At 32.7% G+C, this 12,915-nt stretch overlaps 2 protein-coding genes across 2 annotated transcripts; both read right to left on the reverse strand.

The window, feature by feature from the left end:
• Window positions 1-1,331: 1,331 nt before the first annotated feature.
• LOC113859672 (chitinase 2-like) lies at window positions 1,332-2,195 on the reverse strand. The gene has a single exon (XM_027492384.1). The coding sequence runs from the start codon at window positions 2,193-2,195 to the stop codon at window positions 1,332-1,334; it is 864 nt and encodes a 287-aa protein (XP_027348185.1).
• A 9,805-nt stretch (window positions 2,196-12,000) lies between these two features.
• On the reverse strand, window positions 12,001-12,915 carry LOC113859673 (chitinase 2-like). Its single transcript, XM_027492385.1, has one exon. It carries the CDS (start codon window positions 12,865-12,867, stop codon window positions 12,001-12,003), a length of 867 nt encoding a protein of 288 aa, XP_027348186.1. The 5' UTR covers window positions 12,868-12,915.

The following is a 12,915-nucleotide window of genomic DNA, read 5'->3' on the forward strand; positions in this document are numbered from 1 at the left end:
GAGATGATGTGAAAATATAGAGAAAATGTAGGGTGGTGAGCAACATTCGTGTATGCGTACACTTTTTTTAAGAGCGAATGCATCACATGACCTCACACTCGTTTCCTGACTAGACTCCTGACCATACTTTTGCTAAGGAGCCTATTATTGTATACGTTGTATTCATGTGTATAGGCTAACCAGCAACTATTTATCTAGCTATGTAAGACCTCAAGAAGTGCTAAAGGTATCGTATATTTGTAATCACAGTATACTGGGAGTGCATATTTGAAAGAGAAAAATATAATAACTTGTAATGAATTCTATGCATATATGGTTATGCAAGAGTCGTTGATATATTAAGTGATTATCTTGTGATTGATAATAACTGATATGCTATCTTTGTGATTGATATTATCAAGTCTTCTTTTATTCCATTATTATAATTATGCTGTAATACTAATCATTGAAATTAAGTTATGTTTAATGATAAAATAGATGCTCATTCTTACTAAATATTTCAGGGAACAAAGATAATGACACCGCAAAGGCAGATTAAATTAGTATATTATTTTGTATAATGTAGGATAAACTATGTGTTTAATGAATATCAACTGTTTTATTATTTTAAGTTTGCTATAAACGGTGATAATGTATCTAGCCATATTTATACCCTGAAAATAGACATGGATTATATTATTCCCATGAATTTTTCTGTAAACAATAGGTTCCATCACACTCTTTATGTTTATATTTATATATAAACACATCAAAATTTGGAAAGAGTGACGTTTCTATAATATAGAAACGTTGTCAAATTTGTAATAGTTCAAATAATTTTATTTCTCTTTAATTTGAGCATAATACAGATAAGAGAAAACTGACAAAGTGACAACTGTGACTTGAGTAACAAAAATAAAGTACATTAGTAAAATAACGAAAACAGAAAATAACATTGTGAAATTTAAAGTAGACAGTCAAAATTTTATTTTTCATTGATTTCGGCACAGTACACGGATACAAGAGAAAATCAACTAAATGACCAAACAAGTGACTTGAGCAACATAAACAAAGTACATTAGTAAATGAAAAGGTAACCAAATAACTTTTATTTCACATTGATTGAGCCATGGTACAATTATAACATTACTATCATGCAAATAACAAGGTAAAATAGATTGATTTCAACAATGATACAAGAGAAAACAAACTAAATGACCAACCAAATGACTTGAGTAACAGAAACAAAGTACATTAATAAAAAAAACAACAGCAGATACAACAGGTCTTATTTAAAATTATTATACTGCTTGACCCGTCAGATGGAAACCAAAGTGACAAGGATTCAAATTCTATTTGGAATCGGAGCCAACGAGGAGATCTTGAGCCTTGATCTCAAAGAAGAAAGGGTCATCAGCAGCTGCAGAGTCATTAGCGTCCCAAACAAAAATGCCACGGAGTGAACCGGTATTGATGAGGTCGGTGGCAGCCTCAATGAAGACCTCTCGGGAAAGTTTACCTGAGTCATCTGGATCAGTGCTGAATCCTGCCAAGAGTATATTTTCTTGGTACTCATCTGATAGTTGACGAAAGAGAGCTACAAAGTCAGCCGCTGAAGGCACAGACTGATCGTAGAACTGGTAGTCAACCAAGCGAACATCTTTCTGGTGAGCTCGATACAATTTAAGGTAATGGGACTGAGTATTTTTTGATGGAGCAATGGACACTTCGTTTATCACTTTATCCTTATTCTTCAACGCATCAATAACTGAACCCATGCAGTGGGCAAAGTCAGTCTCGTTGGTCTTCACCACCTCATAGTTTATATCAATGCCATCAATTATAGCATCAAGCCTTTGGTAGTGTTGGATGATCTTTTCTAGTGAATCTCTGGCCCTGTCGGGCCATACTTCTTTCTCAGCAGGATCAAATGCATTTCCACGACCTCCAATGCTTATCATCACCTTCACCTTCACATTTTCGTACCTATACTTTCTCTTCAGTTCCTTGATATGCTCAGCACCAAAGTACCTTTCGTTCCAATTCTGCCTGAATATTCCCGTGCCTTTTCCATTGCTGTCGTACTCCTCTACTGCAGAGGCCAGAAGGAAGTGGAATTCATCCAATTTGGTATTGATTATATCAGGGAAATCATTTAAATCATCTGGGTATGGCTTCCCACCAATGTATTCTCTGAATATCGGATTCGTGACCATTATGGATCGATATTGTGTGTAGCTGTTTCTTTTTTTCTTAGGAGCTGTTGTTGTGGTTGAGGGAATGCTTGTGGGAATGCCCAGCTCTTCCCTTCCCTTTTATAGACTCACGGATATTAGTTTATTATAAATAATATTTGAGTTTGTTATAGCCTTACGTGGATAGTAATGCATAGGAAAACATGCAAGTCCACAGTGGATAAACCTTCCCCCATCTTTGCATCGTAATCAATAATGTTTTCTATGTTGCCTGTCGTAAATTTGCATATTTTTTAGTAGGTATTTACAGTGCAAAGTACGTGATAGTCAAATTATATATATGGGGCTTGTTTTCCCGTACTATAGGATAAGAAAAATACACTATCCGATGGGAAAATAAATAATTATAAATCAACATATTTGAATTTATTATAAATAATATTTCTTTATTATACAAACGTGAAAGTTATTTTAAGAACTGGATGATAAAATTATTTTATTCTATCAAGAAACTTTGTTGTTAATTTAATAGTTCTACAATGAATGGCGATGAAATATTAAAATCTCACACAGATTATAGAAATTAACATTATCCCTTTGCATGGTGCACATGTGCATGTTCACACTTGGGTTGTTAGAATTAAATTTTGGAATTATTTCATTCATTTTGGTAATATATTCTTACACTCTACCCCATAATATTAATAAAGTATTCTAACAAAAACTACATGCATTTACAAAAACTAAGAATGGAGCTTAGCTTCATAAACGTGTTTAGTGTGCAGCGTAATTATTAATTATTTTTCGTGTTGGGTATTTTAATTTATAATTTCTTAAGTTGATACTTACAATGCAATGAATCAGATAGTCAAATTACGCTGGCTTGTTATAACTCATCAGTTTTAACTGTTATATTTATGTTGTTTTAATCAACTTTGTCTACGATTATTGAGAATATTATTTTAATAATTTTTATATGTCTTATTTATATATATATATATATATATATATGTTAGAATTTTCTTTACTCCATTATGTAATTTCTATTATGCAATGACTATTATGAAATTACCTTTTTCCTTTTGAGATCTTGAATTACGTTTCTCACAACATAATATATGGTTTTCACACAATTAAGGGTTTAGAGAGCAGTAACCTGAATTCACTGTTCCTTGGTGTTACCTCTCTCTTTAATGTCGTTAATTTCTTGGTATTTTTTCCAATTCTTCCTTCCTCTTTCAGCTCCTCTCGGATGGTTGAAAGAAAGTTCCTTTCTGCGTTTACCGTTAGCTTACTCAGAAACCGTGAAAGTAAAAAATAGGGAATGTTGTAACCCTCATTTGGTAACCACTCTTTAATTTATATGAAGGAAGAGGAGAGGGTTTTCTTATAATTGTATTTACAATTATACCCTCAATGACTCTATATTTTATATTTAACCACCATCACATTAAATCATTAATTAGAGTCATGCTATAAGTTACATATGCCACTATAATAAGACTATTAAAATAATCTAACAATCTCCCACTTGGCCTATGTGACGACTTGAAGATTCAATGAACTGTAAGTGCGCATATCATTGATAATATCAAGTCATCATCTTTTATTTAAGTTGATCGGATCATGGCGGTCACAAGTCATTTGACGACATGATTCCTTCCAAATATCACAGAACCAACCCAAATCAAAATAGCTTTAATCAGTCATACTACATACTGTAACTCTGATGTGTTTTTCAACACTCAACCTGTTATCAAACTCAAACCATACATGTACATTAACACAATTCAGATAACAAGTAAACAAGCAAAAATAATACTTTTATTGAATTCCCAAAATGTTTACAATAATATGAGCAAAACAATCTACACATATATGTGAATCACACAATTATGCTAACAAGGACTAGTCTATAATGCCCATTCTACCAACATGGCCAGAAAATGTTTTAGGGGGCCATCCCTTAGTTAGCAGATCCGCTATCATTAAATCAGTATCAATATGCTCAATAGACACTTTCTGTTTCCGCACTTCTTCTTTCACTGATAAGTATTTTAAGTCCATATGTTTTGCTCCCTTTGAATACTTATCATTCTTACAGAAGAAGACGGCTGCGGAATTATCACAGTACATTCTCAGCGACTTTTCTATATTATCAACAATACCAAGACCTAAGACAAAGTTCCGTAGCCACAAAGCATGAATAGTGGCCTCAAAGCATGCCAAAAACTCCGCTTCCATGGTAGACGTAGCAATAATGGACTCATTTCTGCTCTTCCATGAAATCGCACCTCTAGCTAACAAGAAGATGTAGCCAAAGGTCGATTTCCTTGAGTCTACACATCCAGCATAGTCTGAATCCGAGTAGCCAACCACTTCCAGTTGACTAGATCTCTTATAAGTAAGCATGTAGTCTTTGGTGCCTTGAAAATACCTAAGGACTTTCTTTGCAGCCTTCCAGTGGTCCATTCTGGGATTACTTTGATATCGGCCTAACATTCCAACAGCAAAACTGATATCAGGCCGAGTGCATGTCTGAGCATACATTAAACTCCCGACCACTAATGCATAAGGAATAGATTCCATTGCTTTCAGCTCCAACTCATTCTTGGGACATTGCATTTCACTAAACTTGTCTCCCTTTTGAATTGAAACTACCCCTGATGAGCATTTTTCCATTTTGAATCTCTCTAATACTTTGTTGATGTAGCCTTTCTGAGACAATCCCAGTAATCCTTGTGATCTGTTATGGAATATTTCTATTCCAATCACATAGGAAGCCTCACCCATATCTTTCATCTGAAAGTTCTTAGAGAGAAATTCCTTTACATCATGCAACAGCCCAACATTATCAGTAGCAAGAAGAATGTCATCAACATACAAGACTAAAATGATGAACTTACTCCCACTGACCTTCATATAGATACACCGGTCAATAGTGTTCTCTACAAAATCATATGACGTGGTGGTATCATTGAACTTAAGATACCATTGTCTGGAAGCCTATTTCAACCCATATATTGATTTCTTTAACTTACACACCATACTTTCTTTATCTACGGTTAAGAAGCCATCTGGCTGATCCATATAAACTTCCTCCTCCAAGTCACCATTCAGAAAGATGGTATTTACATCCATTTGGTGGAGCTCTAAGTCATAATGAGCCACCAAAGCCATAACAATTCTTAAAGAGTCCTTTTTTGAAACTGGAAAAAAGGTCTCTTGATAGTTTATGCCATCCTTTTGAGTGTATCCTTTAGTAACAAGTCTAGCCTTGTATCTCTCAACATTGTCTTTTGAGTCACGTTTGGTCTTAAAGACCCACTTGCAACCGACTCGTTTTGAACCTTCAGGCAACTTGACTAGATCCCATACCTTGTTGTCACTCATTGATTTTAACTCTTCTTTCATGGCATTCAACCACTTTTCAGAATTGTAACATTCCATGGCTTCCTTAAATGAGACTGGATCCTCATCAATACTCAAGTCACATTCATGCTTAAGTGAGTAAACCACATAGTTATTCGAAATAGCCGGTTTTGTCTGTCTTACAGATCTCCTTAATGCTATCTTTTGTGGTTTACCTTCCTCTTGCTCACTTGTGACTTGCGCATTTTCATCTGTTCATCCTCTATATGTTGTTCTTGTGGGTTTGGAACATTAACTTGTTGTCTCCTTATATTATGTGACCGTGATACAACAAGAGAAACAACAACTAGAGAAGAGACACCAACTACAGGAGTTTCCGCACGTGTCTCTTTAAATTTCACCTTTTGTGTTTCACCACTCCCACTAAACTGACCATTTTTAACTTGAGAATTTAATCACTTTGGTGAGTAAAATTTACTTTGATGTAGTTCTAAAATTATCTATATATTTTATGAATTATATTCCTTATTCTGCCGTAAAATTCTTATGCACAGTCGTGCTTTTACTTAATGCATGGTCGTGCTTCAATGAAGCAAGGCCATGCTCATTTCTGATGCATGCCCCTGCTTCCTGAAGCATGGTCGTGCTTCCTACTGCATGGTCGTGCTTATAATTGATGCATGGTCGTGCTTACAATATGCAAGGTTGTGCTTCCATTATGCAAGGTCATGCTTCGCTGAAGCATAGCCGTGCTTGTTCCTGATACGTGGCCCTGCTCCCTGATGCATGGCCTGCTTACTGATATATGGCCCTACTCACTGATACATGGCCCTGCTCATATTAAGATTCAAAATCCAATGTTTCTAGCTTCCCAAACTTTAGGGTTTTCAATTATTGAATCCAAAGCAATTATTCAACATCAAAATAATGTCAATCCATCATATAAAATACCTAGGGTTCATGTAATTTGGGAAAAACTTTAATAGAGAACCAATCTCTTATGGAGAATCAAAGAAATTCACAACCTAGCTCTGATACCAACTGTTAGAATCTTCTTTAATCCATTATGTAATTTCTATTATGCAATGACTATTATGAAATTACCTTTTTTCCTTTTGAGATCTTGAATTACGTGCTCTCACAACATAATATATGATTCTCACACAATTAAGGGTTTAAAGAGCACTAACCTGAATTCATTGTTCCTTAATGTTACCTCTCTCTTTGATGTCGTTGATTCCTTGGAATTTTTCCCAACTCTTCCTTCCTCTTTCAGCTTCTCTCGGATGGTTGAGAGAAAGTTCCTTTGTGCGTTTACCGTTAGCTCACTCAGAAACTGTGAAAGTGAAAGATACTGAATGCCATGACCCTCATTTGGTAACCGCTCTTTAATTTATATGAAGGAAGAGGGGAGGGTTTCCTTATAATTGTATTTATAATTATATCATCAATGACTCTATATTTTATATTTAACCACCATCACATTAAATCATTAATTAGAGTCATGCTATAAGTTACATAAATCACTATAATAAGATTATTAAAATAATCTAACAATATATAATTATTTTTTTGACTTTTATGTTAATTCTGCACTCAAGTAAAATTTTAATATTCATTTTGAAAGCAAAATGAATAAATTTCAACACAAAAGTTAGTAAAACAAATAATTTATGACACTTGCTGCGTCAACAAACTTGGTAATTTTAAATTTTTAAATCCATGTTTTACATTTTATTATCTTAAAAATTGATGTACACATGTTGATTTTCTAAAAATAATTAATCAAGTGACTTATGAGTTTCTTATTTTAGAACGAAGGTGATTCACTCTTATTAAGCTGAGTATACCATTTCATAACTTAATTTTTTATATACATGTAATAATTATTTTTTATTTATTAATTTTTTTATTTCATATCATTTTATTTTGAAGATATTAAGTATTAATATCATATTTAATGACTTTTTAGTATTTAGAAAGATAGAAATGCTTTTATTTTTCAGAATAATTTTATCTAACCTAATAGTTTAGTTCATAAAATCAATTATATATTTGGTTTTTATAACTTTCGCTGAGAAACATTTCCAAAAAAATTTCTCTAAGCTTGCCTCTAATCAGCATCACATCAAGTGGATTTCTCTAGTCACTGGTCAAGTGAAACTTAATGTGGGTAAGGTTGTTTCTACTGCCTTTGGATCTATTACTTGTGGTGGACTTGTAAGAGATTACAAAACCCATTTTTTAGTTGGTTTCTACTTTACCATTGATTTTTGCACTTCCCTTGTTGCTAAATTAAGGGGAATCTTATTGGAAATCTAATTGGTTTTGCAAATGTGTCCCCATCCTCTCTTTAGTCTAATTAATAGTATTAAAGATTTGTTAAAGTCTATTCAATTTGTTAAGATTACTCATGTTTGTAGAGAAGTTAACTATTGTACTGATAAGTTAGCTAAATTAAGTTTAGAAGAGCTTATGCCTTTTATTACTTTTGAGAAAGTTCCTTTGGCTTTACAACATTTTTTAGGCCTTGACATGGCATCAAGCTCCAATAAGGTCTCATTGTTCTCTTCTTCAATTTTCTTCATTGTAGCGTCCTTAATTTATTATTCAATTTATATAATAATTTACATGAAAAAAGAAAATAAAGTAAATTTCTTTATACTTATAGCATGAAAATTTATGAAAAATTTAAATTTTCACGTTATTTATTCAAATCGTGAAAATGCAAAGATATTTGAAATGAGATGAGATAAATATTTACCATGACATCATGACTTGCTAAATAAATTTACACTTGAACAGTAAAAAAATATACACATGTTGACTTTCATTCAGATACAAAAGTTTAGTATCTACAGATCATAATCCAAAATACATTAGGACTTCATTTACATAATTACTAAATTAAAATAATTTAAGTCCTAATGAGCAGATCACTCTCACGCCAAAATACTGAGACTAAGATCCTAGTCTTCATCAAACTCGCCTTCTACTTATAATTATCTCCCGTATTTGCAATGATCTTTGTTTCAGTTATATGCTCTCTAGTGAAATAGACTGGTCTTCCAAAATGCTCATGATCATAAAAAGTATATATACAATTTACAGAGTCTAGTGTCTGAACTGTCCCTCTATATATGTAGATGCTAAGGGTGTGATATATAATGCCACTAGTAGGATAGTCAAAAGGAACATTATACCTTACGATAATCTCTAAGGTATAAACATTACTGAACTTCATTTTACTAATTACTATAAATTTACAGTGGCACACTCGCTGCCATTCTTTAAATATATAATTTAACTAGCTCTCTACATCTCACTCAGTCAACCTAACGGGTCTCTGAGGTGTGATCATCCTTATTTCCTAATATTATTAGTAAGAATGAGTCTTTCCTCACCACTAAAACATGATCAAAATAATAAATATGAACTTTCACATCACTAAACACAATAATAATCACATTTGTAATATCATAATTCATGTATATTAATTATGTCACACAATCTATCACTTTATCATATATGCACTTTCTCGCGCGCTATATTCACAGTCAAACTTTGTTTTTTACATTCTATGAGGTCTTACACATATAGGTAAATGGTTGTCAGATACCCCGTGCATGATAATGGAGCCTTTAGCAAAATCAAAAATAAGTGTGAGGCCTGTGATGCTTTCACTTTTATCAATTTTTACATAATCACTAGGAAAGCATTCACCACCCTCATTTCTCTTAGATTTTATAAATTGTCTTGGAATTTTATACCTTAATGCATCTCCATAACTATTCACACTAATTCATTTTATCACAACTACTGATATTACATATTCCTCCACCCATTTCTCATTATTCAGTCAAATAGATAGTGTCTAATGTCAGGCATATCCTGACTTAGTCCAAAACATGTATTAGGAAAGTCCAGAAATCATTCAAGATCAACAAAATATACATCATCAACTTTAACAAATAGCAAAACTCTCATTTAAACATATATCTAAGAAATAAAGAAGCACACTATTACACTTCCATGAACACAAAATATATACAATGTTTTAACAATAGGATATATCTCTCTTTACCTTGAAGAGATGATTTTGTTAAGAGTTCACAGAAGAGATCGTCTAAGGATCAACTTCTTCCTATATATTTCAAAGTAGAGTACTTTTGATAAAGTAGAAAATGGAAAAATAGATATGAGATTTAAAAATTGAGCTCCATGAAACTTACTTAGGATCAAGTAGAATAGACGTCTGGGTTTAGATTCGAATGTAGTTAAGAGTTCAAAGGAATTTTCTTTGGAAGATGGGAGAGAAAGAACAAAAAGAATAGTGAAAAGAGATTGCTTAAAAATTTTATTGAGTTTTCTGATAATTTCGCTTAAGCGAGATGCCTTCTCACCTTAGCGAGACTAATCTAGAGAGATCTTCATTTTCCTGTGCCTTTTGCTTGGACAAGAGGACATTTAGAGTTATATTCTCAATTCTCACCTATGTGAGACATCTCACCTAAGCGAAATTATTCTATAGCAAGTGGTGCAGAAAACTTAGTCTTGCTTGAGTGAGACTTCTTACAGCCTTCAAAAATTAAATTTTTTTATTTAAAAAACAAAAAATAATAAATTGCAATAACAAAATTAAGGGCATGACATTCATGAATGCACCCTCATTGTATGTTTTTATTTTGAATGTTCTTTTTTTTTCTTCTTGTTTCTTGTTCTAGAACTTGATTTTTTGTTTCTTGTTCTTTACATTTCATCTTTTTCTTTTGTATGTTTCTTGTTCTACATGTTTTATGTTACTTTTGTTCTTTTTTTTTGTTACACAAGTTTCATAATTTTCTTTTCCGTGTACTTCATGATCAATTTTTATTTTTTTTTGTTCAACATTTTTCTTATTTTTATTGAATGTTCTTATGCATATTTCATGTTTCTTGTTATTTTCTTTTGCTAATTTCTTCTTCTTCTTCTCCTACATGTTTTTTGTTTTATTTTTTATTTTTTGTCCTTCTGCAAGTATCTTTTTGTTTTGCATCGTTTCGTGCTTCTTGTTTCTTCTTCTACTACTGTTGCATGATATTCTTGTTTCTGGTTCAACATTTTTATTTTTCTTTTTTCTTTTTATTTTGTGTTCTAAGTTCTTTGTATTTTTTTTTTTTTTTGTTTTTTTTTCTGGTTTTTTCCTTACATGAATTTTTTTTAATGTTTGTTTTATGTTTCTTCTTCTTATGCATATTTCTTGTTTTCTGGAATCCTGTTCTTCTTGCTTCTTTTTTTTGTTTTGTTATTCCTTCATCTTGTTTCTTATTCAATATCTTTCCTCTTATTGTTTGTATTCTACATGATTTTTTCTTGCTCTTTATTCAACATATCTCAAAAATAATGTCATTTCTACGAAGACATTGCTGAAACAAAGAAAAAGAAGTGCAGTCATGAGATCTCTCGTTCTCTATTGCTATAGTTTTGAACGTTTTGAAGGCAAATCAATGCAGAATAGTGCAAGTAATCGTCGATTTATCTCCTTGTAATTTTGAAAACATGTCACTTTTTAAGAGTTTAGAAATTCAATCTAATAATTGTTAGGCTGAAGCTGAATTTAATCATTTTGAGCACCAAAACCAATTATGGCACATAATTTTTTTTCGCCATATAACATTGAAAAAATCAACCAAAAGTGAACAGAAGTAGTACAGACGATTATTTATACTGTAAAATAAGCTGATATAATAGGAATCATGATTAAAATTGTGTGGCTGGGTGATCTACACACTCGAGATAATACTAAGTTAATTGAAATGAACATATGTCAATTTTAAACTATTTAAAAAAATATAAAATTTACTACAACCCTTTTTAATGCACAAAATTAAGTGACAATGAGTTGGAAAAGAATTATCTCATTACGAGGTAGTAAAAAAATAAAAGGAGTAATCGTAATCAAGATAACATAGTGAATTTGATAAACTCTAAACTTTATTTCTCATTTATCAAAACGCACGAATGATATAAAAGAAATTAAGTGCCAAACAGATTATTTGGATGATACATCAGTGATAAAGGAAAACTAATCGAATTATATTAAACTTAATAAATAGCAAACCATATTATTTAAAATTATAGTATGTCACTTTGATTTGAGCATAATACATGATATAAAAGAAAACTAACAAACTGACCAACTAAGTGACTTGAGTAACATGAATAAAGTGCATTAGTGAAAAAATGAAAACAGAAAATAACATTAATGTGAAATTTAAAATAGACAGTCAAATAATTTTATTTCTCATGGATTTGACATAGTACAGGGATACAAGAGAAAATAAACTAAATGACTTGAGTAACATAAACAAAGTACATTAATAAAAAAAACAAGGAAAGCAGATATAACAGGTCTTATTTAAAATTATTATAGTGCTTGACCTGTTAGACGAAAAAGAGTGACAAAATTCAAATTCTATTTGAAACCGGAGCCCGTGAGGAGTTTTTGAGCCTTGACCTCAAAGAAGAAAGGGTCATCAGCAGCTGCAGAGTCATTAGCGTCCCAAACAAAAATGCCACGGAGTGAACCGGTATTGATGAGGTCAGTGGCAGCCTCAATGAAGACCTCTCGGGAAAGCTTACCTGAGTCGAGATCTAGATCAGTGCTGAATCCTGCCAAGAGTATATTTTCTTGGTACTCATCTGATAGTTGACGAAAGAGAGCTACAAAGTCAGCTGCTGAGGGCACAGACTGATCGTAGAACTGGTAGTCAACCAAGCGAACATCTTTTTGGTGAGCTCGATACAATTTAAGGTAATGGGACTGAGTATTTTTTGATGGAGCAATGGACACTTCGTTTATCACTTTATCCTTATTCTTCAACGCATCAATAACTGAACCTATGCAGTGGGCAAAGTCAGTCTCCTTGGTCTTGACCACCTCATAGTTTATATCAATGCCATCAATTATAGCATCAAGCCTTTGGTAGTGTTGGATGATCTTTTCTAGTGAATCTCTGGCCCTGTCGGGCCATACTTCTTTCTCAGCAGGATCAAATGCATTTCCACGACCTCCAATGCTTATCATCACCTTCACCTTCACATTTTCGTACCTATACTTTCTCTTCAGTTCCTTGATATGCTCAGCACCAAAGTAATTTTCGTTCCAATTCTGCCTGAATATTCCCGTGCCTTTTCCATTGTTGTCGTACTCCTCTACGGCAGAGGCCAGAATGAAGTGGAATTCATCCAATTTGCGATTGATTATATCAGGGAAATCTTTTAAATCATCTGGGTATGGCTTCCCTCCAATGTATTCTCTGAATATCGAATTCGCGGCCATTAAGGATCGAAATGTATGTAGCTGTTTCTTTTTTTTCTTAGGAGCTAG

Source organism: Abrus precatorius, unplaced genomic scaffold (genome assembly GCF_003935025.1).
Source record: "Abrus precatorius isolate BTA unplaced genomic scaffold, Abrus_2018 Scaffold2, whole genome shotgun sequence".
Classification (NCBI taxonomy): Eukaryota; Viridiplantae; Streptophyta; class Magnoliopsida; order Fabales; family Fabaceae; genus Abrus; species Abrus precatorius.